The 27,378-nt window shown below is 38.5% G+C and overlaps 1 protein-coding gene and 1 long non-coding RNA gene across 4 annotated transcripts in view; one reads left to right on the top strand and one right to left on the bottom strand.

The window, feature by feature from the left end:
* Positions 1-27,378, bottom strand: part of LOC136850558 (uncharacterized) — a 230,701-nt gene that overhangs the window by 5,415 nt on the left and 197,908 nt on the right. The window lies entirely within an intron of this gene.
* Positions 591-27,141, top strand: LOC136850556 (TNF receptor-associated factor family protein DDB_G0272098-like). Of its 3 annotated transcripts, none has more exons than XM_067124184.1 (11): positions 591-726; positions 11,648-11,715; positions 19,538-19,674; positions 20,042-20,183; positions 20,874-21,000; positions 21,398-21,923; positions 23,253-23,425; positions 24,209-24,341; positions 25,033-25,152; positions 25,414-25,539; positions 25,736-27,141. In XM_067124184.1, exons 2-11 carry the CDS (start codon positions 11,649-11,651, stop codon positions 25,853-25,855), a joined length of 1,671 nt encoding a protein of 556 aa, XP_066980285.1. In that variant the 5' UTR covers positions 591-726; position 11,648; the 3' UTR covers positions 25,856-27,141. The 3 variants fall into 3 exon arrangements, with proteins under 3 accessions (XP_066980285.1, XP_066980283.1, XP_066980284.1); XM_067124182.1 differs by having other exon boundaries at positions 593-726; positions 19,538-19,701; XM_067124183.1 differs by having other exon boundaries at positions 594-726; positions 19,538-19,701; positions 24,221-24,341.

Raw genomic sequence — 27,378 nt, forward strand, 5'->3', positions numbered from 1 at the left:
GGCGGATATCTTGCCAACAGTTGGATATGATCCAACCCATTGAAAAGGGGAGTATGGACGCTAATGCTAAAATCCAGCCGAAAGTCAATTGTGCATAATCTTTTCCTATACAGCCATTTCAGTGGTGTCCTAAATGGAACGCGAATCTTCTTGTTCGCGAAGGAGCAACGGTGGACATTCCAGTACGGGATGACGGGTCTGAGATGCCAGAGAAAAAGTGGTACTACTGGAATGAAGGCGCGGGAGGTGGAGGAACCACGGGAAGGCGGTGGGAGGGAGGGAGGGAGGGAGGAGGGGGGACCAAGAAATGTCGAATTACGCTGGCAATGCTCCCCGCGTCCTACAGACGAACTCGGAGTCATCCTGAAAGGCAAAGGCAATTGAAATACATTTCTCTCATTCTCTACTGCAACTCTTAACATGACTTCGTATTTCAAATCCATCCGACCCCAAGAGACTTGGTCTTCACCCAAGGGTCAAACTCACAATCTACCACTCCCAGGTATATACTTGGATCCCTAAGGGGAGTACGGGTGGGGGTAGATGGTGGTAGGGTGGGACGCCTGTGATTGGTGCATGCTGAGGTTGATACTGAGGTTGTGGAGGGAAGAGGTTGCACAAGAGTAGGTCAACCGGCGTAGAGTCGGAGGTATAGTGGGTCACACTTCTCCGAGAAGCTTTCAGTACATCGAAAACCGCTCTGCGAATATCACACGTCCTGAGCAAGTGAGTTCCTCCACCGAGTCCTTACAGATTCTTAGTTTTATTGCTGATTTTTATTTGATACCTGTGCCATTAATAGTGCAAGTGGCTTTAAACATGTCAGTTGTTAGGATCACACACACAGTGTGTTATTCATAACCAAAGTGTATCTGAAACATTATATATATATATATATATATATATATATATATATATATATATATATATATATATATATATATATATATATATGTGTGTGTGTGTGTGTGTGTGTGTGTGTGTGTACTTGCATGTATTTATTTCCACCACACGCCTTCTTCCCTTGGGGGAGCTTGGCGCCAAATTGCACATTAATGCATAGAGATGATCGTATGAATGTGTAGGAAAATTAAAAGTGCAAAGCTTAACATTTTTACTGAATGTTATCATTAAAGGCACTTTCGTCAATACAGCAGTGAACTGTAAAAAAAACAATTTCAGAAAGAGTGACACTAACAACAATAGCCATGAAAGGGAAGACGGCCCTTGGCCTAAGGTCGAATCACACCTTGATTTCTTGGATGGGTTTCCTGCCAACCTCGTGCAAGGACGCCCATTACTTCTATGTCTTCGCATCTGACCTCATGTTCGCTGCTTAGACGTTCTTATGTGAACTATTTTTCTTTAGGTTGTCTTTTTTCGTACGTTGGTTATTTTCATCAATTTTCTACGATACGTGCTGATGATAAACCAGCGTTTTATCCATCAGGATATGCGCTAAGGTGAAAAGGGATATGTGTGTGTGTATGTACATGTGTACACGCACACACATATATATACGGTATATATTATATATATAATATATTATACATATGTATATACATACATTCATATATATATATATGTGTGTGTGTGTGTGTGTGTATGAATATAACTTGCACATTGATCTTTTATATTCCCATTGGAATCTACCACACGCCGAAAATGTCGATTTTTTTTCTTTTGCGATTACCAGTTGCAACTCTCATTTCGATCTGATTCGAAATGTCCGAACTTACTCTGAGTTCATATTTCATACTCAAATACCCAGATCCGACCATAAATGTTTGTATTGTACTCACTCTATAACAAACAAGTATGGTTTAATATTTGTTAAAAATGAAATTGTAAGAACGATTCAGTGACTTTCCCTTTAGAACAGATTTTTGTCATTGCCTTCCTACGTCTTGTCACGTCACCGAAGAACATAGGAAAGCTCTTCGGTGCGTTGACTACGCTTCTGTTATATCATTTTTATTTTCTTATTAGGTAAAAAGAAAACATTTGGCCTGATGAGCACTGACCTTGCAACAGGCGACAACGTTTGTATGAAAGACCCAGCGAAAACCAGGTCAAGGGACGCACCCACACGGCTGTCCGTGCAGCATAGATTCAGTTTCTCTGTAGCATGAAATGAGGAATACGGTCGATATTCAGATGCTGCATGCTTCAACAGACAGGGCTGAAACTTAAGACCAAACGCTATGGAATTAAACAAAACTTTGAGGGGACAACAAAGAACTGGGCAGAAAGATGGTCAATATAATGAAGAGCTCAAAGATGACCTGGCCTTCTAATAAACACGTATTCATCAGCAATGAGCAGTCCCTGAGCATAACACCCGTTCGTTCTTTGCCCTTAACTGAATAACGTAAAACACAGGGCTCCAATATTGGCTATTATCTATAAACCTTAGAATAAACAGAGAATAAGCATAATTTTTCTTCGCACTCAAAACTACTTGATTGTCTTCTGGGCCGTTATTCAAGCTTTGGTGATAAAGTGTAACTCATAACTTACGAAATATATCGACCCATCTATTGTTGATGGGTGGTGACGTCTTTCACCTGGGACAAGAACAATGAACGCTGACCAAAGTGTGGCCAGCAAATGAAAGGTTCCCGGTGGGGGAAAGGAAGCCATCTTTAACATGAAGCTAAAGTTTGTGAAAGCACGCCATGATTCGAGCGGCCATAATAATTTATTCTTTTCGTGACCCTCGCAATATTGTTTACAACCAGGGGCGTCATTTAGGGGATGGGGGCAACTGCCCCCCAAGAATCACGTTGCCCCCAGCCTCAACTTGGCCCCCTCACCCCACCAAGCCCCAAGAAGTAACAGCAGCTGGTTTTCCATTATTCCTACCGAAATTCAAATGTGTCATCACATTAAGTTATATCTGTCTATCTATCTATTTTATGTGATTCAAAAAGCACATAAAATAGCTCAAAATAAAAAAAAAACACCAAGTGATTAGGCTCGCTTCGCTCGCCAAACCGTCTTCGGCCCCACCCCCCATCAAAAATCTGAAATGGCGCCCCTGTTTACAACAGTAAACGTAGCATGCATTTACATGAAGTTGTGTGTCTACACAAAAATCAATTTCACATGCAAATGATTTTTAATGTGTAAATGTTAGAAACTTGAAAATGAAATCACACAATTTACGAAAAACCCGGTTTTCTTTGACTGAGAAGAGCTCGTGATGTAGAACGGTACCAAAACAAAAGGTTCGAGACAATTTGCATCCTTTAGCACCAAACTAAAGCAGCGATTATTCCTGTCATTTACGAATAACATGGAGGACTTTTCGTGAGTGTCGAAGATACCAGCATCTGGTGATTTGATGTACAGCCCAGAAAGAAAAAAAGTAACGAAATGTACAAGAACTACTGTTGGTCACCTCTGCACTGCATAAGTGTCCTTTAGTGAGTAAATATTGACATACTGACGATTAATGATATCACTGCTTTTTTCTGATTTCCAGTAAATCATCAACATTTACAGCAATATAGTTATAACTTTTCACTTAGGCCTATACAGTACAATGCTTAGCCTACGCACTCATGGATTCACGGGGGGATTTCAATGCGTACCTTAATCCAAGTAATGATCTTTCTTTATGAAGATATAGTCCTCCCCCTCAAATATATATATATATATATATATATATATATATATATATATATATATATATATATATATATATATATATATATATATATATATATATATATATATATATATATATATATATATATATATATATATGTGTGCTTATATTCCTGTTTATGCCAAGATTGACAGGAGGCAGTTGCAGAGCTTGGGAACCTAAATCTTCCTGGACACTGAGGATCAAGAAGAAAGAGAGAGATGTGATTACATTACGTATTTGTCATTTGATATCAGTGTCTTGAATAGAAAATTTGAAAGATAAATTACCGAAATAAGAAGAGGATGGGTTCAAGCATTTCCTTGTGAAACCCAATGTGCTCTTGTTGCATTAGATAACGAGACATGGACCTGGGTGTCAGTCGACAGCAGTGGGTCACAGTCAGGGTGTAGAAGGGCTTAGGGTTAGCGATCTTGTCCCAAAATGCATACAGAGAACCGGAAAGCTAAAACCTGCTGGAGCCACCCCATAAAAAGGAACACAAAATACAAACACATAATATATATATATATATATATATATATATATATATATATATATATATATGCACACATATATAGATATATATATATGTGTGTGTGTGTGTGCGTGTGTTTACACACACACACACAATGCTGTGGAAGAACTACGGGTTCAACTGATCTTCCTATTTGAAGAACACAATCGATATCTCTTTAACCACAAACCGGTTGCCGAGTGAAGTCAGGCGCTCTTTAACAACCTTAATAACAGCTGCCAAGTCGGCCTTTATCATCCACGTCTTACAGGTTACCACATCAGACCGATCAAAAGCTATCAGGGCATTTACTACCCGCAATAAGCACTTCAGTAATAAAAAAAAATAGGACGGGTCACATCAGGGCACATACATACAAATCCTACAGTCTCTCGAATCAGGTGCTCCACTGTGAAAGTCAGTTTGTTAGCCAGACCATTTCTTCGTGATCCGAAATACATTTCTCTACAGAGACACAAGAGGGAGCGCTTCTGAAGAATCCATGCTTCCCATGTCACTGATGAGTTACAAAGACTCAGAGAATAGGACGTTTGTCTCTTAACAGCGAAATTGGGGCTGACTGACTGATGACCTCTGTGGTTCCAGTCCTCGGGAGGAGGGTTTTATTTTGGCGGAGATCCGCTTCGCTCTGGGCGAATTCGTCTTATTATTGTGATAAAATTATGTTGCGTCGGAGGTGTGTATTTGCATAAGACCAGAATGAAAATATTCATATCTGACAGTAATAAAACAACACTCACTTTAATATTAATGGCTACGAAGCAAAATCACGTTGCAAAATTAGAATTTCTTGACAAAGTTCACAATGCAGCTTTCTCCCTGTTACTGCCTGAGAAAACGGAGTGCAGATTGTTGTTAATGCTAATCAAAGACGAACAGTGATGCTATTTCCCATCTTAATGAAGTCATTAACAGTCATTGCCAGTGACAATGACTCAGCTGAAGAAAAGTGTCATTGAAAAGAGATGAAAGTCATTCATCCCTTAATAGAAATCAGCAGCTAAATGACAATTTGACAATAATGACTGTCAGAATTTCATTGTTATACTCAGAGAAGCAAGTGTTAATACAATGGCCTCTTGCTCGTCATCGAGGTGAAACAGTGATGGGCAGGATTTGAAGATTTGCTTTCCTCTAAAAAGGCGACTTTCCTCATTGAACTGCGGAGTTGATGTCGACGGTATCGAAATCATTCCGGGAATGCTATAAGAATTCAATTTTCGCTAAACAGCTAACTGGATACGATTAAGTGTTAGTTTCTTGCAATTCGAAATAAATTTGGTTCATCGCCAGTTAAGATACAACAAAGGTCTTGTGTTAGTTGCCAGCATTACTGCTAGTTCTTATTATAATGAATTCGTATTAACTTGTAAATCGGAATATACTAAACTAACACAACAGTGATCATTTGATAGTTTTCTAACCTCAAAACCAATTATTTTGATCGATCTGCCACGTAAAAGCTTCTCTTCTCTGAACTCTCTACTTTTTTTTTTTTTAGCTGAAAGCTAACTGAAGACAAGTTCATTAACCTTATTGTCTTAGCCAGATGTTTTCGTATTTACCTGCTAGGTAAACGCACAAAAAAATCGTGCTTGCTTGATTATGATACTGATTTGGGCACTCATAATAAACTCTATAAACTGTATAAATAAAAAAAGAGGCAAGAACGGAAGAGAAACACAGTAAAAAGAGGGAGCTTAACCCAATTGCGTCTTCAAAATATTCGACTCAGAAAAAGCGTCGGAAGAGGTCGTGATTCAGATCAAATGCGCCCAGACTAACAGCAGAGAAAAATCATTGACGCCATCGCTTCACCGTAGGTGATTCATACCAAAATATCAAATCGTTTTCTTAGAAAGCCACGATATCAACCAGAATAACTTCAGGCCCCAAAAGAAAACCAACGCATTTTGTAACAGTGTTCATAGCTCCTGCGAGTGATAAAAGTTCTCCTTGGGACAATACCAATGTATCCTCTTAGTATTTGTACTAGACCTCCAGATTCTCATTCTCCCATAGAAGTGACATTTTCCTACGGACATCACAAAAACTAGGATACCACAGTTAATCAGTAACCTGAGTGCATTAAATTTTCATTTCAACCGAAAGCATTGAATTGTATCCGGCATTTTCATTAGAAAAAAAATTAGAATGTAATCTTCAAACGACGGTAAAACTTGACTTTATTTGCAAACGCCAAGGACAAAAGTAGTGTTCTTGAGGAAGACCTCTCCAGAATCAAGGATTAATCTTTGTTCCCTACCTCGCTCTTTCTCTAAAGAAGGGAGCTGTATAGTTAGCGTGGCAGCTTGGAAAAAAGTTTCACCACATTACAACCTACAGTAGAATGAATTACGAGTTGAAGCATCTATGGAAGACGCTCGCTTAACTGCATATTAATGGATTAAGTGGAATCCTAACGACGGCGATTCAGAGCAGTTTTAACGGACATTGCCAGTCGTAGCGATCTCACAGATTAATAATCTGTTTTCCACTGGGAAAACCACAATTTTAGTCGTAACCACTCAGCCAGCCTTAATCAGTCACGTTCGAACAAGATACATACAAATGCTGACGTACCTCATGGTACTTATTTGCGATAAAGGAAGCGACGCACACTTTTCAGTTTTTTTCAATTTTTAAAGTTACAAGTACATTAGACGTCAACAAGTGACCTACATTCACACACCCACTGATCGAGACGGTCCCATAAGCATAGCCCGGGGCGTTGGTTGTGATTACCTTTATGGTTTCTCTCTCGAACAAAAAATCCTGCATAACACAGGCGCCACAAAGTGCTCTCTTCCGCGCCGATACTTGTCACGTAACACCTGTTATTCTGGATTTCTCCGTCTATTGTGGGAAAGTTTGGGATGTCTCGTGTCTTTTCCCGAGGCAAATGAAAAAAAAGTTACCTAAAGAAAACCGATAGAAAGTCCATGAACAAATGATTCCTGTCTTTACAACAGAAAAGGCGCCAAGAAACGACGTACGTGATCGGAAAGTGACAACATTATCAGACGAATTTTTACCCGAGAGGTCTTACGCCTCGAATAGTATTAGTTTACAGGAATGACCAAAATCCTGGATGATTTTAAAGTTCCAAAATTATTTCCATCAACGTTTAAACTAATGGAAAGTAAAAAGTAAGAGAATGTTTAACTGACTATTTACAATTCCTGTTTTACGAATCGTATATCTGCAGTGTATCAGCTGACAGTTAACTGAACATAACATTCAGTTTAGGATCCGTAAGTCTCCGGTTAACAGGCTCTCACACACGACCTCCAGAATGAAAAAGCGCTACAGTGGTGTACAGCGCTCGAAACCCAGGCTTTAGAACACAGTGCATAAACATCTGGTTGATTTCAGTGAACAAACTCAAAAAAGGTGAGGTACAAACAGAAATTGTAGCTCCGTATCTCTACACCATAAATAACACATCAGTAGTCATGAACGGGGGAAAAAAAGCGCTATCTAGTTAATTACACCTACAGCTTACAACTGCCGACTCCACATCTACTCATTCTGAATTACTACCGGTAGACGGGACCAGAAATGAAAGCCGTAACACTTAACTGCACAGGTGCACACTCTCAGCACGGTGCATTTTGCTAAACGGAAATAGCTCATCCGCTGCCTGCCCTGTCCGGGCATGATTGCACCCTGGGTGAAGGTGACTGGGTGGGGGAGGGAACCAGGCAAGAACGCAACGTTTTCTGTAATCCTTTGGTAAGAATATCAAGTCTCTCTCTCTCTCTCTCTCTCTCTCTCTCTCTCTCTCTCTCTCTCTCTCTCTCTCATTACAGGAAACCAGGCGGTAATTTTTACTACGCTAATGCGACCATTCCGCCCGCAAATCAAAATGCGCAACCGCAATGCTGTTAAACATATTTTTCTTTTTCGTATTCTTACGGTAACGAGTTACAGTACTTAAAGTACTTTTACTTCCTGTGGGAAAAAATGCAGCTTCCTGTTGACATACACTTCAGCAGAGCATTGTTTAATACGGTTCGTGTTATCTTTATCTACCAGAGAAATCGCCAGTTTCATAACTGCTTTGCTTGTACCGACCGGTGCGTCCAATCTGAGGTCAAAAGATGAAAATGAGATTTTTTAAAATGTATGCTAAGGGAAGGCAAGTTGGGACCAGATCTAAAGGACACTCTAGAATCGCCTCTCAAAGGGGGAATGTTATAACAAATGGGGAAAATAGACAGTGATGACGTTTTAAAACTTTAACGGTAGGGTAAAAGCGACATCTAACGGCAATTTAAAAATTTAACAGGACCTATGATTAATTTACCCACCGTACCTACTGATCAACTTGGATTTTGAGCTCTACACAAAGCATGGCTCATAGTCTGCAATGAAAATCCCTTGGAATAAAAATAATACTGTTCCGCTCGTTCCCCGTGCAGCTGCGTGAGATTGAACCCGTTTACGTTGACCTCTCATGGAAACATAATAGGGGAAAAATCCATTCGCGGAACAACCAGCCTTACATGACGACTTGAGAATCTGGTATTTGATTACCAGCTATAAAAGGGGGTGATTGTTACTTCGATAGGAACGTTAAAAATGACTGAAAAGAACAGGCTGAGACAATCAAATCATCCCGTAAATCAGAATTAGTAATAGGTGCTAGATACTTATACGGAAAAGTTTCAATGCAAATGTAAACATAAATGATAAAAAGAATACAGGTAATATTACCACTATTATTACTACTTATTACCTACCATACCTACTCATGAGATGACATCCTCAAGACATTCCTGTTCCCGAAAACGGTGGCACATCGCACTTCGAGGAACCGGCTTTTCTCCTCCTTTTGAAGCTCAAATTGACAACAGCATCTTAATGTCGGGTTACGAGACGACGCATCCTGTACCCCTTCTGACGTCACTGTGTTTGGCTCGGCATCAGAACCAGTCCCGTAGGATTACAGTTAACCCTCCAGCCTCAACCGCCAGCGCTCTCGAATTATGCCATGTGAGAGTTTCTATGTTGCTCATGCGACAGCAATGGCTGTGGCGCTGCCTCGCGTTGGGCACAACCAGTCTGAAAGTTTTTCATAGTCATAGCGAGCGAAGGATCGGATATCTAGTATTTATTTGTATTCCGCTCGTTTTTTTTTTTTTTTTTGTAATGTTATATTAATGGTTAAGTAAAATCACCAATATATAATCATTGTTAACAACACTTCTACGATCCGTTTTTGTGAACTGATCATTTGTCCCAGACGTAAACGAGCGGATATTACACTTATTAAGATAAAAGTGGAACTCTTTCATTAAGCGCTAGTAATCCGTGAGTTTCTTCTCGAAGATGATTCTTGCTGTCTTCTTTTCATTTTAATGCCGATTCTGCCCGGATAGTTATTATACTTCTTGACTAATTATTTTTCTGTTCGAGTTAATACTACGTCTATCGCTGCTGACTTTCTCCAACATGACTCATTACTGCAGAGTAATGATCACAAAAAAAAAAAAAAAAATCGTCACCTTTGAAAAAGTCTCCCCATTAAGTCATCCATCGTCCCACATACACTATACTTTCATAACCCACCTGAAAAAAGAAGGGGCGGAAGAAAAATGAATATTCAAAACCAGCAGGTTTTACTGCCGCCGTAGTTGCAGAGCCATGACACATAAAAAAAGAATAAAACCCGAATGAAAGAAAAACCATGGCATTTGACTTTAACTACCGTCAGTAAAAGAGTCCGCTCAATTAAAGAAAGGCACTCAATCTTTACCATTCTGTCACTATTTAGGCACTCAATATTTACCATTCTGTCACTATTCATTTTCTATCTCCAATATGAAACAACAGCACTAGACCCTTGTAGCAATACATTTAAAGAATAAATGAAGCTCGGGAAATTGTTGCACACTGAGAACAAAAAGCGAGAAGACAGGTAAATAAAACAAACGAAATTCTAAGGCCAGGCATCAAACCGCAAACCTTCAATATGATCTCTGTCAACATTCCTCTCTGACCGACTCTGGCAAGGACTCCAGGAACAAGGTCGGGAAGTAGGTCAGTGGTACTCCAACGTAACGGTTTGGGAGCGCCACTGGGGCATACAAGGAATCCCCTTAGGAGAAATGGTTGGATCGGCTGGTCAGGTAGCGACAGGCATACACAATTACTTCCATTTGGGGGACGGCCATGTCAGCTGAGAATTCAATAAGAGAGAGAGAGAGAGAGAGAGAGAGAGAGAGAGAGAGAGAGAGAGAGAGAGAGAGAGAGAGAGAGAGAGAGAGAAATGTCACTTAGCCCTTTTATTAAACACATCATTTTCATTTATATTCCAACTTTTGACGAAAAAGTGTTATTATTATTTTGTAAATCACATAGCAAGTAATAATGCAGATAAATTTAACTGACAAGAGTTAAGGGGGAACTTTACCAAGGAGAACAAAACCCGATCAAAAATGTTTTCGTAGAAAACAATTTTGTATTCTTTATGTGAACGACACCCAAGGCATTATAATCATTATTAATCGAAAAAGGTCCAAGTAAGGCAAAAGTGTTAATCAGCCAATGGAGCGGGAGGCTCGGCTTCAGAAAGAGAGCAATTAGAGTAGCGAGCGTTTCTCTTCTTCCTCCAAGATGGAGAGAAGAAGAAGAAGCAGCGACGAGTGTTCCGCGTTCTTTGGACTCGTTTTTAGGTCATGTTACTTCTCACCACGTTTAGGACACTGACCCCTTCGAACAGGTGCGTCGTCTTCTTCCGCACCCCTCCGGATACCTGACTTGGGACCTTGCACGGAGAGCCCCCGCTGGGTCTGTGAGCCTCCGACATTAAATTCCAACGGCCACTTCATCATGGCGGCACATCCTGAAATGTGACTCAACTCTCTCTCACTCCCTTCTTTCATTTACACGCCTTTTTCAAGACACCGTTGTTTCCTGTGTATAATTACCTCCTCATTTTAATCGAGTCACCAAAATAAATTGCAGTTCAACGAAAAGCATTGCAAGTATAATGAGGATAACTGAAAGAGTGGGAGGCGAGTGGGAAAACGTGTTAATAGGTCCTGGTTTGACGACCCCACTGGCTATTTATGGTCCTTCATTTCCGCTCATTGTTTTATGCTGCCTGTGGCGTCTAAGACTACTCTACAGATAATGTATATATACAGTATATATATATATTTATATATATATATATATTTATATATATATATATATATATATATATATATATACATATCCATATAAATATACATATATATAATTATATATTACATATATATAATTATACTGTATATACTTATATATACGTGTGTGCATGTGTATGCGTGTGTACAGAGAAACCAAATCAACAAAATGTTAGATAAGCAGAATAATAGATACATAAATAGACAGACACCAAACGATCCTCTGAAATGAGGCAGAAGGCGTCTTCCACCGAGTGATAATAACCTACAGTTTTCCTCTTGCAGAATGAGGCACTTCCTGTGGGTCCTATTGCTGGGCCTGTCGGCGCTGGCGGCTGCGCAGAACGAAAATCGTGAGTAATTCTACTTTGTCCTCTACTCATTAAGATTGTATATAACGTGTACATACATACGAAATTAGTAGATACTAATTTGTATATATTTTATTCATACCTGTATTTAACGTATATATCATTCTACTTGGCAGATTGTGCAGTACTTGTGAGATATATATATATATATATATATATATATATATATATATATATATATATATATATATATATATATATATATATATATATATATATATACACATATATACACAGTATATATACAGTATATATGTGTCTCACGTACAGTACAGTACATCGCTTATTTACTGCGGTAATGGTGGCTGATGTCTCTTCTATCCCTTCTTGTTGTTTCTTATTGAAGATGAGCAACTAAGCTGAATTCGTAGATATTCCAGAAAACTTAGAAAATTGAATTACTAGTTCCTTCTAGATGTCTTGAAATAGCTTGCTTCTGCACATTGTTTCTTGTTTTTGTCTGTCACATTGTTGGCCCGCTTTTTACTTTGTGCTGTACCCTCTCTCTCTCTCTCTCTCTCTCTCTCTCTCTCTCTCTCTCTCTGAAACCTGTCAAGTCTGATCCAGCATCTTCTCGTCACTCGGCAACTAACTAATTTATTGGTATCTTTGTCAGAGCACTAACAAAATCCATTAAGCCAATGTATCTGCAATGAGTACCCCTTGTGATAAAAGTTTTTTCTTTATTTTCATTTTAATAGCATATTAACCAGGACTAATTTTTATAGACGACGTGACTAGTGACCACACCCTACTTTAATAGAGCAATGTTCTACTTGCAAGTCGAATGAGAACTATTCTTCTAAAACTTTTATGGAGTTACAGTATACAAACTAGTCGTTACTCAGTATCTAAGCCTCAATCAAATGAAGTTATGCGTTCTGTCATTTTGATTCAACACATATATATGTAATTATTACACACACACACACACACACACACACACACACACACACACACACACATATATATATATATATATATATATATATATATATATATATATATATATATATATGAATGTGTGTGTATGTGTGAATATTTGTCATTTATACACGCATGACGTCTTTTATTTTGGCAAACATAAAGACACAAATATCATTTAATATCGAATTCACTATGCTGGGAATAATTTACGACTAAAGGGAACTATAGTTGAAAAGTGTGTGAGAGCGTAAACATTTGGGGATGTTAGATTTTGATAAGGAAATTGTTTCTTCTAAATGTGATAAATATAATTTGCCTTCATATCTCTACGTGCGAGTATACTACAGTATATAAATAGAACAAATCCAATTCTGAGCAAGGGCGTACATAATCTGCAGCGATGAGTCTAAACACGATTAACATGCCCCGCAGTGTTTTGCAATTCAATAAGCAAAGCGTTCGGGATTAAGGTATTTTTAATAACGGTTCCTCAAAGGACTGGATCCGCTCGCCGCGTGCGTCTGACGTTGAATTGTGACCCCGCAAAATTCCGGGGAAAAGAGGCATATGCGCCACTGTTTCGTCGGTGTTCTAGCGGGCTAGATATATATTATATCCTTCTTCTGAACTACAGCATATTTCAGGCGCTTTTCTTGGGAGTAAGGATCGGAAATCAAGCGAGAAAATTTGTCCTAACACTCTTTATGTTATCAGCTGCAGAGCAGAGCAAAGAGTGTGGTATGCTCCTAGGAAGAGCGATTACTCATTGTAAATACAATTGAATGTATATAGTGTGTGCGATGAGACAAATAGCTGAAAATGAAGACTCTGGGTATTTACATAAAGTGTCAATGAAATTGCTGAAATTTTCCGCAGTTAACTTTAAACTCGATTCGGCAATTGAATGATGAATGACGAGCTAATAATTTTTTTGCTTTTCTTGTTTCCTTTTGGGTGATGATTTTTCAACAAAATACTCTTGTGCTATCCATGAAAACTGGATCTTCACAGCATGCTTTGGAGTCTCAAATTTGCCGTAGTTTTTATCAAATATGCTATTCTATACCTAACATTAGCTTTCTATCTGGATAAGTAGTTCGTGCAACATTCGAAAAACCAAACGACGAGGTGATAAAGTCTACGGATTTAGACTGTCAATTTAAGCTTACGCCTCTGCTGTAGATGTTTTATAAAAACGACCTTTAAACAGAGCTAATCAGAAATAAAACCCCTCACTTGTAAAAAAAAAAAAAAAAAAATGCGATATTAAGCAAAGATCTGATAAAGGCCCTAAATAAATACTGCTAAGTGTCCTAAAACCTGGCCATGTGAGTGCCACATGCATATCTTCAGTCCGTCATTTCAAAACTTATTAGTTACTAAAATGACAGACTTAAAATATCCGGAGCATATGTCTATAAGGTTTAACCTAAGCATTAAAAGAAATATAGGAAATGCTTGATAATAAACCAAAGGAAGCGGCAACAAATTGAATATTGTCTAATAAGCTTCATTATTACTGACTTAAACGAGAGAAAAATACAGATGAAAACGCGTCCTGTTTCCAAAAGAGCCACGGGCACTAGAGAGGACAACATCCGACTCCTGGAAGGGCCGGTGTCGGGAAGGTACTCAAACTGATTTGACAGAGTCCAGAAAAAATATCAGTGCCAATCACACTGCATGTATACGAACATACACGAACATTTATTTAGCCTAATCATCATCATTCCCTGTTGTGGACAATGATTCAAAATTTATTTGGGAAGTAGTTGAAGAGGTAAGAACAAGCCTCGTAGTAGTAGTAGTAGTAGTAGTAGTAGCAGCAGCAGCAGCAGCAGAAACAGTTGTATAGCAAGAGAAAGAGGACGAGCAGGAGAGATATTGGCTGTAATCACTAGGTGAGTGTTTGGCGAGGCACTTCATAGGGTCCATCAAAGCTTATCAGTCGAAACTTTTAATTGCAAACAGAGCAACAGATAGACAGAGTGATGGTACTTACGGCGACACAGATACGAACTGTGTGTGTGTGTGTGTGTGTGTGTAAGTCTGTTTTTGAGAGAGAGAGAGAGAGAGAGAGAGAGAGAGAGAGAGAGAGAGAGAGAGAGAGAGAGAGGGGTTAAGCATAAAACTCATTCCATGTTCACACATGTTTAAAGCAGATGATTAATAAAATGATGACACACAGATACCTTACCGTCTGAAGGAAATATTGGAAATAATTGTTCGTGAATAGCGTCTCAAAGATAAAAAGGTAACTTCAATTCGAACTAATCCAGCGAGAGGAGGAATCAATCACCTCAGAAAGCAATGCCAGACTTGAGACTGACTCGACCGACCTACACCGACTTGAGGACGGGTTGGTTGGCCCTCCGCTCTTAGAATCTTTCGAAGATTCTAACGCTTTCTTCCCCATGTATATAGTGTACATATAATATACAGACATCACTTTAGGTGATTTCTGCATGACTCCTCTGAGTGCGGATATGAAGGTGAGTTGGTGTGATGCTGTTGTAAACATTAAGTTAGTTTTCACTTGTATCTGAACCACAATGAAATGAACATAATATCCTCATCATTAAATTAATGTTGTTGTTGAATATACAATGGAAGGCATTCTGTAATAAAATCCCATTGTCGCGCGTTTGCTTTTGCCGTAGAACAACTTAATATCACGAAGCGTCACTGAAGCTTTGTTACGCAATTATACAAATTAATTCTGGTCGTTGCATGTACAGCCTGTAACTTTTTGCAAACATAAACAGTAAACAGCAAAGCAAACAGACAGAGCCTTAAAGCATTTAAAAGGTCTGAGAACATAATTTTGTGCTTGAGTAGTCTTGTGACCAAATCAGCAGCTGGCTATAACAGTAGTTACTACTGGTTAATGATTGAACGTTGCTTGGCCTTAATATGAAGTAGAAAATTAACAGGTACGCATATATGCATGTCATAACACACAAATGTCACCACCTTACCTATCCAGTACATTTAACAGCAAGTCAGCGGTTGTACAGTCTATCAAGTAATGAGATTATAGAGGTACACTTACAAAATAACCGATATTCCCATACACATGAAAAACACTGTATAGGTGAAAGGCACAATTTTGACATTCAAGAGATTAGGCAAAAATCACTTCATGTCAGAGAAGCACTTTTACGGGTTGACATGAAGTTAGGAAACCAGAAATATGAGTAACAGTTCATTCAGCGAACCCTGTTTTGCTAATGCTATCGCTTTATTTCTACCAACTAAAAGCACTAGCGAATGACTTACAAGCGCGATTTATTACAGGTCCTCGTACAAACGCTAACTATTGTCTGATTTACTCTCAGAAAGTCAATACGCAGAAGCTTAAAATAACCTTCGAGCATACACACATGCTTACACGCACAAGCACAAACACATACACACACACATTATATATATAATGTACTGTATGTATATATATATATATATATATATATATATATATATATATATATATATATATATATATATATATATATATATATATATATATATATATAATTACATTTTTCAGTAACACGTAACCTAGGTATCTGAATGAGAAGGTTTTCTGTTCTGTTAGGGCAATAAAATTCTGGAGATACGTTTTTATCAAAGAGACAGACAGTAGTGAAAGGGTTCTGCGTTACGGTTTTATGTGATCAAAGATCTGTCATATAAGTTCGTTGCTACTTCGTAATCAAACAAAAAGATGATGATTTCATTAGCCAGATGAGGACATAGCAGGCGAAAGACAAAAGAAAATCGTAAAAATGAAAGAAAGTTTCCAGATTTGAAGGAAAGATAAAACATTTCTTAAATGCCTTCGTTTTGCACATGATATAGACTTCACTCATTTAATTTCTTGTATTATTTCCTTAAGTTTTAACGGTGTTGCTGTTGCTTTATACTTTTTTAATTCCCTGAAAAATTGTCATTATTATTAAGTTCAGTCATGCGACTGAGATAAGAAACTGAGACAATGCCGTGGTATACAATTAAGGTTCTGACCATGGCTTGTCATACGGACACGATACTTTGATGAAAGTCAAATATTCGACTTGTTTGAACACCCGGCCCCTCCCTCCGCCCTTAAGGGGCTGTTTTCAAGTTTTCCATGTACTTTTATAAGGCGAGGTGCACTTTTTTTTTTGGGGTGGGCGGGGGCAAACTACCTAGCATAGCTTCACCGAATTATTTTCTATGGAGATTTCCGGGACATAAAGAGCTAGTGGAAAGTAGGAAATGCCGAGTTAGTTTTGCGGGGAAAGACAATTAAGCAAACCTGATTGACCTCTCTTGCTGAGCTTATAGCATGGTACTTGAATCATTCATATTCGCATACACGTTGATTATTTTTCTAAGATCATTGATAAACTAATTGTAAATAAGGTTACCAGCCCATAAATCCGTCTCTTTGGTCTTCGAAGGAAATCACACAATGTGCTACGTTTATCACAGAAGGCTATAGAACCAGGCAGCAAGGAGTTAATGAAAAGTCTATCCCAAACTGCCAATATTCATATTATTATTTGCCGACCGCTAGATGTTAACATAATTCTTCCGGTATCTGATTTTGTGTTTCAATAGTGTACATGTTTTGTCCTAAACTTAATTATATTTAATTTTAGATATGATATGCAACACGTATGATAAACCACAAGTTTAACCTAAGCAATTCTTACTATGCTAGAACAAACAAAATAATTCAGAACTTGTATCTTTCTGTGATTCGATACTTTCGAGGACAAATAAAGTAAACAAATGGAAAGCACGAATCTAGAGGGGAATCTCATCAAAGCATCTTGGTTCCACGGCAAACTCTGTAGTGACAATCTCAGTTTCTGCTGGTCCTTTTCCCGGCATCTTCTGTGTAATTTCCTGAAGTAAAATGAAAGGCTTTCTTAGGTACACTGAGTGCATAATCGAAGTTCAGACGTCGAATAATAGTATCTACATCACTGGAAACGACCACTAGTAGTAGTGGATCTCGGTTTTTTTTTATAGATATTTTGACATACGTTAAGATATGAAATCATTATGATTTGCTGTAGCTAACAGTAGGGTAATGTTTCGTACATTGTTAATAGACACTAACAAGTTATAGCAAAATACCAGAACTTACAACAAAATCATTGTATCAAAATCCATGGAGTGCTTCCACAAATAGTCAGCAGATATTGGCGAGCAGGATTTTGATATGAAAACACTACTTCCCAAAACTCAGCGGCCAAATGCATGCACAAGAGCTTTGTCTGTTAAACTGAAAGAGGGTGTACGTCATTGCAGCTTACTGTAGGCTATGCAGCGTCATGTATTCAGTAACTAATCATCCCCTAGCATGGCTCAGCATTATCTGGTTTGGGTTTTACTAAAACTTATTGATTTACAGGGAAGCCCTCGACCTCCACAGTTATACACTTGATAACTCAGCCTTACAACCGAGTGAAGCATCGTGGAGCGCAACAAGAGTATCTTGGTAAGGTGTCCCTCCCTTCTTGCATGTTGACTCTTTCAGCCAACCCCCACCCCCACCACCACCCCCACCCCCACCTCTCCCTCTAAACATGTCAGCTTTGTCACGTGATCAGGTTTCTCTTCACTGCTTGGTTTCTGAGCCCTCACCTCACTGGCTTCAGGAAGATCGTTTTTGTGGGTATGTTAAGCCACGAACCAGTACAGAAGGCAAGAAGAGGTGGTGCTTCAGAGCGCATTATTCATTGCTGCAGACCAGCAACTCCGTCGAAATGACGAAAAACATTTTGCAGTCCTATAACACTTCTGTACCTGTACGGCCATTAGTATATCCACAGAAATGCTAATGCACGAATGATTTACCTTATTGTTAATAACCTTGTCGTTAATACAGTCTTCTGCTGCAGAAAACGAACGGGAATCATCCTACTGAACACCGTAAAACAGTAAGCCCTCTCCATAGAGTAGCTAAGGATTATCGTCCCATAATCTACCTTTCGTAATTCCTCTGTTCACAGATAGAGTCTTAAAAGATCCTACTGTAGTAGCTACACTTAAATATTAAGGGTGTTCGATGCAGTTCACGAAATGTGCTGACACTGCCTTTCCACAGAGTCCAGGTCTGTCTTCTTCCTATCACCATACATTTATGTGTTGTGTTTGTCTGCCAGTCTCTAATATGTGTTTGATTCTACAGTGAATTGTGTATTGCATGTACAGTACAGGAAGCGGTTATGCTTCCTTTCAAGCTCTCATCATCATCACCATCCAGAGTAGTAGTAGACGACAAGCCACCAAAGAGATTATTCACACGTTAACCTGGGTAGTTGGAGAGTTCGAAACATCTCTGTGTGATTGTCATTAACCCATAACTAATCCAAATTAACATTTAACACTGTGAAACTGCACAATTAGAAAATTTAAAAACACAAAGACACTTTGGTCGAATTGCATTGAAGCAACAGAGCTCCTTCTCTAACAATTGTGATGTACTTTTATTAACCACCTGAAAAGAAATGTCTGCTTTTTTCATATCTGTTGTGTTGTTGCTATTTTGAGGGATAAGCTTTCTGCAAAGTTACATGTGACTTATACAGTTTCTGGAAAAAGTCCTAACCTACTAGCATTTTGCAAACCACCCCCTCTCTTTGTTTTTTTTTAACATTAAATATATTACCTATAAATCCACTAGTAAAGTAAAATAGTCGTGAATTTCAAGCTACAGGATTATTGAATCAAAGTTATCCAACTTTGAAAGCTACGTAAACCTAAAATGAAACAAGTGTATATACATATATATATATTACAACTCACATACCTAAATTCGTAATGAGAACTCGAGTAGAAATTAAGTTCACAACTTCTAACTCCTGTCCTTTCATCCCCTCAGCCGCCATTGCCCAACTGGCTGAGATCTCCCCTGAAGCCCCCCAGAGTGAACCGGAAGTAGCAGAACAGCCTCCAGTGGAAGAAGAACCGGCCACAGACAAGGCTGCACAGGGAATCCTTGAAGCAGTATCTGCCGTGGTAGGATCCTTCAGACCCAGTCTTCCTGTAAGAACTTCAGCACAATAAAACCTTTGTTTTGCTGTTTTGCTTGTACGCACAAAACTTCGAGGTGCATTCGAAGCTATGTAAAATTTCCATATAATAATAGTTTTAAAATATTTCTATTATTTTTCGAGCAAAATACCAATATCTAATAAACTGATGCACTACAAACTCTAACGAAGATATTCGCTGAAAAAATAAGGATATTTGTAACATTAGAACCCGCGTCTTTAGGTTTCCGTAGATCAAGGTACAAATTACTTAGGACTTCTTACAAAACTTTCCCCTCAGACTCGAGAAGGGCAGACAATCGCAGCGTCTTAACATTTCCTATTCTGTTTAGTCTTTCCATACAGCAGATGAAGCACCATCGACTGAAGCGAGCGAGGCTGTTTCAACTGATGACTCTGCCGTAGCTGAGGCGGCAGAATCAAATGTAACAGAAGCATCTGTTCCTGTGACTACAGTAGCGGAAGAAGTCACAGGTAAGTTTACCGAGGGTAATGATATTATGATCGGGGCAATTCAAAACAGTTTGTAGGCAATGCATTAAGTTAGTAGGCCGTAAATGTGTTCAAATCAAATAGTTTGCGTCTTGTGAAAATACATGAAATTAGCAATTAACTCTAGAAAATTGGCGTTTGGCAGAAGCTAATAAGTTTAGTAGTCAAGTATAGAAGGTTCAACTGTTGTGAGAGGAAATGAAGTAGCGGCTAGGAATTTGATATGTTGTAACATTTTGAGGTTTGTGAATTTACAGGCTGGGTAATTTCTCTTTTCCATGCCACTATGAATCTAACAGCAATTTCCTACATCTTGAAAAGTGCAGATAATACAATCTAATTTTTGACAATCGAATGGAAGACTGAAACAAAAATATCGAGAGATTTTCAGAAATGCAATTCCTATAAACGGTCTTTGAAAGAACGCAGAGTATTCAGCGGTTGAGGCACTTAGGAATATGACTCAGTCGATCCGTACAATACTAACAAGGCTCTGCAAATGAGAGCATTAAGCACTTTTCTTAGATCTGGTTTTGTTATGACAGGCACTCAACAATGTCCAAATGAAAAATAAAAAGCTCTTTCGTTTAGTTAACTTCATTTCGTTAAAATAAACGAAGAAAATTCCAAGATAATTTGAGGTGAAGTTTACCCTCGGCTGTCGTTTTCCAGACGTGGTGTTATCCAAGAAGGAGCAGAAGGCTGTCAAGAAGTACAATGAGGCGACAGACAAACTCCTGGCCGTCCTTGCGCAGAAAATGCAAAACATCGACTCTTTCCCCATCCAGGTGGATGAAGCGTAAGTTACCAAGATCTTTGCACGTAAAGATAGAAATGAAAGATACAGATACGGATATGGGCGGAAAGATCAAGGCTTAAAGCAGTGATCTTTATTGTTACTCATTATTATTAACATTACTATCAAACTGGAAATGATTCTTGTATGGCGCATGTCCATCTAGATTTTGAGCAAACCACATCAAATGAAAGACCTGGTTCTCTTTTCTTCCATATTGTTCCTGTCTAAAACTTTCACATTTAAAATCCGGGTCGCCGCATTGTTTCTGCGTTGTATCAAAATACTTAAACGAGAGAGAGAGAGAGAGAGAGAGAGAGAGAGAGAGAGAGAGAGAGAGAGAGAGAGAGAGAGAGAGAGAGAGAGAATGATTCTGACTCCTTCGTTTTGTTCATTGCAGCGTCCTCCTTGCCCTTGACGAAGTGAGTACCGCTGAAACCGATGAAACTCAACAGCAAGTTGGCAATACCAGGAACAACAACAAAAACAAGAAAAAAAACAAAAACAAGAACAAGAAGAACAAGAAGAACAAGAAGAGGAACAACAAGAGGAAAAATCGCGACGGTTTTGAGCTCCAGGAGGGAGACGGGGGGGAGGAGGAGGAGGAGGAGGAGGAGGAAGGCAGGGGCAAGAAGAAGAACTCCAACGAGAACAACTCTCCCGAGAACAACTCTACCGAGAAGAAGAAGAAGAAGAACAAAGACAGATCCAATGAGGATGGAAACAACGATTCGAATGAGAAGAAGAAGAATAAGAAGAAGAAGAACAAAGACAGATCTAACGAGAATGGAGACAACGATTCGAATGAGAAGAAGAATAAGAAGAAGAATAAGGGGAACAAGAACAAGAGGAACAGGAACAATAAGAAGAACAAGAAGAACGCATCTAGGCGCAACAGACAGCCAAAGGCTATGGACGATTACGAGGTAATGTAACGTAACACAACATTAGCGTTAATGCGAACTAGATCGAAATCGTCCCTACCTTGAAACTTACACTAAATTACAGACAAGTAAATATAAGTATACCGACATTCCTTCTATTGTTTGTACACATATATAAACATAAATTTTATTAGTCGCTGAAATTTCTGTCTGAGTAGACAAGCGTGCACACACACACACACACACACACACACACACACACACACACACACACACACACACACACCGACGCTGCGAAAATAAGGAAATTTGGGTTTTACCAGCGTCTGGATGGTGACCATCGAGGAGAGACCCACCCTGGGACCATGTGTATGGGGTAGCAACTTCATCCTCGGCAGCATGCAGACTCGACCCCAGCTGACGCTAGTACCCGGTCACATCTTTATACATACATATATTTCCTTATTTGTTTATATATATACAGTATGTATGTATATATATATATATATATATATATATATATATATATATATATATATATATATATATATATATGTAGATTTGAATACATGCAAATAAAATGAAATATCAAGGAACGGCATGATATTGGCTTGTTTAGTCCATTCTTTATTATCTTCAAGACGACTTTGTCAGTTAGAGTTTCAGAGTTATATATATACCTTTTGTATATATATATCTTATATGTAGATTTGAATACATGCAAATAAAATGAAATAGCATGATATTTTGTTTAGTCCATTCTTTATTATCTTCAAAACGACTTTGTCAGTTACAGTTACATACATATTTTACATACATACATATACATACATACATACATACATACATACATACATACATATATACATACATACACACATATATATATACATATGTATATATACATATATAAATTATATAAACAAGTGAATATGCTAATAGAAGTCGTATGAAACTTTCCCAAGTTCCGCTTTTCTTGTTAGAATGGTTAAATCATTCGCCTCCAAAATTAAGTCCTTCTCATTTTCCTTCTCATATCTTGCCATTTCTATCAAACCTAAGAAATATAAGAGTCAAGCTGCTTCCTGTACAAGTAAAATATTCAGTGAAATTCCCCCCCCCCCCATTTTATCGGAGCGCTGTCCATTTGTAAAGGTGTACTATTCTTCTTTACTGAAATCACTGAAGACAAAATCGTGATCTTCACTGAAGGTGAACTGATAACTACAGTACATTACAATCATGACTCGATCCTCATTGTCCTTTAAACCTTTGTGTTTATGGCGTCAAGGATTAAGGCTCCTTCGATTTCAAAAGTTTCAGGAACTCAAAATTTATTGTCTAACCTCCATCTCCCTCCTTCGTTACCAGGATGAGGACATCGTCGAGGAGGGAAGGAGGAAGGGAGGACGGCCGGTTAACATGCGTAACAGGAACAACAATATGAACAACAACAAGAAAAACAAGAAGCAAGGCAACAGAGGGAAGAACAAGAACAGGAAAAACAAGAACAAAGGTCGCAGTGAGGTCGAGGCTAGAAAAGAGTGAGTTGATTTCAAACTCCCTTCCAGAAATAACGTTGGTCATTTCAGTCTCAGTCATGCATTTTTCGACTCATGAAACTAAAGGCATATCAAGTCACTGAAAAGATTAGGTTAAACGGGGCCAGATTTTTTTTTTCTGGAAAATGACTTCTTAGATTATCGTGAAAAAGAATTTTCTTCCGTGGTCAACACTCAAGGCCATCAACATGAACAGTTTGCATGGGGTAACATAATTTACAAAGCAACGTTTGATGTTAGAAGAATGAAAACACTATTTTTTAGCCTTAACTTTCTGATCAATAAAAATACAAAGATCATGAATGGTTAACCGTAAGTTAATTAGCATCTTTGATAAAAATAAGATAATTTCGTCATTCACTCACCACTGAAACCCGCCCTCAACACGTTGTCTAACAGGATAAGATCGCTAAAATATATTACCAAGGTCATATTATGTCATAAGTACACAGAAAATTAACAAATCGTGGTCAGAGGGCTTAAAACAATATCATAAAAACAGGAATAAAAGAGCACAAGTGTTATAATGAAAGAGCGCATAAAATGTTGTAAATGGTAAAAGAAAACAATCATTATGCTTGCAATCAGAAGGTCAGTAAAGCAACCGAAATGATGTGTGTGCTCTCATGATCTCAATGGTCTCTTTTAAACGTCAAGAGGCTCATTAAAAATGGCAACTCAGTCGAAGCTGTTTCCTCAGAGAATATAAAACCAAGAGTAACACCTGCCATCTGCGTGCTTTTTTTTATTTATTAATTTATGTAGCTTTTTTGACAGAATGGGTCCAGTCATGCCGACCAGCGAGGAACGCAGCTCCAGCAACGCCCGCCTGACTGGTCTCAGCAATCTGGTCAGAGATGGTGACGTCACTGTGGATCTTGATGGCAAGAAACACAAGGTCAGTTCTTGTCAATTTTCTTTGACACTCATCATATAACTTCAAAACCCAAGGTACTTGTACGTACAGAGAACTGATATGACGACCAAATACTTGAGGGAAAAGAAATAGCACTTTTATAATTCGTGGTTATTCACCGACTGAGAATCAGCTCGCTTTTAAATCTCCTCACTACTAAGAGATTCACATGAATTTGCACAAACAAAAGATCACAGAAAAATCAGCAAATAAGAAAACATTCAACTTAATACTCGTCATGCAGGTACTTCCAAAGCTGGTTTTCCTTGTATGATAAAATTGCTTCTTAAAACTTATATCTAAGTGCTTACTGGTTTAGACGTAGTGGCTTTGGCTATATGGTAACACGCTGACATCATGAACTCAGAGTTAAATGTGAATGTTCTCATTTGCATTGGAATACCTAGGGTTACTTTTATGTGTGTGTATATATATATATATATATATATATATATATATATATATATATATATATATATATATGTAATTTGATCTCACTCGACTTAAGAAGTGCACCTGCTGCTATGTACATCTATTAACCTTGCAGGATTGAGCTAAGTTTGAGCTTTTGTTTGAATCTGTTCCTTTCAAGCCATTTAAGTACACATATAAGCACTGAGATGTATGGCACACCAGTAACCTTCCCTGAACTATTTATCCTTCCATAATCAAGATCGAGGCTCATGTGACCGTGGGACCTTTGACGATCAACCACAAAGACAAGAATCTAGCATTGAAACGAGCCGAAGTCTCCACGAACCTCGAGGCTGTCATCAAGCTGAAGGTTAAACCTGTAAGTATCAAAGCAACAAGTCGTGAGTTTGAGAAACTTCTGTATTTTACGTTTTGATGGGCTTCTAAAATGATATGCGAAGTAGGCATGGAAAATTGCAGGCCATCCGGAAGTAGCATGAAGTACTCAACAATTTCATACTTTTTTCTTCCCATCCGCACTTATCAATGTCTGACTCGCTTGCCTTAGCAGCTGATGAGTAGCTATCATTAAAGCTTTAACTGAAAAAAAAAAAGACTTTATCTCCTTTTTACGGTACAGGTCGCCCGACGAGCCAAAATCAGCGTAGGCGATGTTGAGGTCATGGAACTCACACCAGAAGAAGTCGCTGTGAAACGCAGCGACCTTGATCTGCAGCCTGATGTCATCACTTCAGCTCAGGAGAAGGTGAGGAGTCAATTAACAGAACTGTCAAATGGAGCATTTCCAAACATTTTGTACTTATGAACTTAGGACATACTAGAATCAAAACGTATGCTATGACATTCTTATTTTCACTTTATACCTGCAAAGGAAATCTGTAAATCATTCCTTTCCTTCTGTTAACAAAATGTGGTCTTAACATTTACCTTTTCAATGCTAGATCGTCAGTGCCATCGACACAGACAGGCTCGGTCGTGTCATCAAGGCGCAGCTCGAAGAAATCCTGGACAAGGACAACACCCTAGAAAACTTGGAGAACCACCCCCTCCTCAGAAATTAAGCCGCACAGAAGAAAAGAAAATGCGGAATATAGGGTAAAGAAATGGGACAGAAAATAGTACCTGGCAACTATGACAGCAAAGGCTAAGAAGCATGTAGTTATTCTGCAGCCACTATCTTGGTCATGACGTCATTTGCATCTGCCCTCTTGAAAACACAGGTTCTTACTGAGTACCGTCAGAAATAAGTCCAGAAAGTAAGATATAAAATGCAAATTCTGTTTTAAGAGGACTTACTCCGTAAGAATCTATGCTTTCGCGGAAACTGATTTACATAATTGGTTAGATGAGTTATCTATATATCAGGACGCAGCCCACAATAATAATAGAACGATAACCACTGAGGTTATTCAATGTATATCAGGTTTTAGTTTAAGTCCCTGGCTTTTCTGAGCCGTTATCAACGCTTTTGGTTTGATCATATCTGTAAATAAGGCGTTCACACGATAAGTTCAGAAAGGGGCAGACTGACAGCCATCATGAGCGGGCATGACAGAACGACTGACTGACTGACCAGTGACGCTTTTTTTTTTTTTTTTTTTTTTTTTGAGCAGGCGCACTCATATGCAAGTGCGTAAAGATACAGATACCAAAAATACAGAAACCTACCAATTCGCCCACAAGGTCTGGCCCAGCTGAACTCGCTACAGATATAGATTCGTTCTGTTAGGCTAGATTAGAGCTCAATTCACGTTCTCATCACTTCTTAAATATCATTTCCTTCATTAACGAAGCCAGCATTCCGTGTTTCACCCACCAGGAGCCAGAAAGTCTTTTCCACATGCAAAATTTTAGGAGAACATAATGTTTTCTCCAAGCATGAGAATTCATATTGAATCCTGCTAAGCAAGGAGCACAATCCTTCTTCCTTTAACCGTAGGAGCGTTCTCCTAAAACTATAGGATTTGTGATGCACCCAGTCATAATAGGCGCAGGTGATCCATATATACTGTATTCTATGGCCATAGGGATGCATAACGCGTCCTACTGCTTTACGAATCCTCCATCATCACCTGCTCTCACCATTAATCCTCAGCATATCATTATTTATAATGTCATCACATCACCTCTTTTCCCATCATTACCCTTTACTTATCCGTTTAAATTATTATTCATTTTGATGTGCCCACTGAGACAGCATTCCTGTCTTGGTATAATACTTAATGTCTCTTGCTAATGCGCGTTAGTTTCTGTTAATTATTGTTCTCTTAATTTATTTCAGTACTACTAAGTTTTGTTCACGTTGTCGCAAGTTGATAGGTCGATGACAATAAAATCTAAAAATATGCTTTGATTTTTCCTCTATCCTTTTGCCTGGGCAAACTTCCTCAGAATAGGATCTTTGTTTGTAAAAAAAAAAATAAATAAATAAAGGAACAATAGGCTGAGAAAAGATATAATAAAATGAGGATAAAAAGAACAATAACACAGATAAACAAATACCTAAAAATTGCCGAGATGGACAGAAAAAGGAAAATGAGGCCCTCTGAAGCAGCCTTGCAACTTCACTCAGACACCCTTGGAG

This window comes from Macrobrachium rosenbergii, chromosome 22, assembly GCF_040412425.1.
Source record: "Macrobrachium rosenbergii isolate ZJJX-2024 chromosome 22, ASM4041242v1, whole genome shotgun sequence".
NCBI lineage: Eukaryota > Metazoa > Arthropoda > Malacostraca > Decapoda > Palaemonidae > Macrobrachium > Macrobrachium rosenbergii.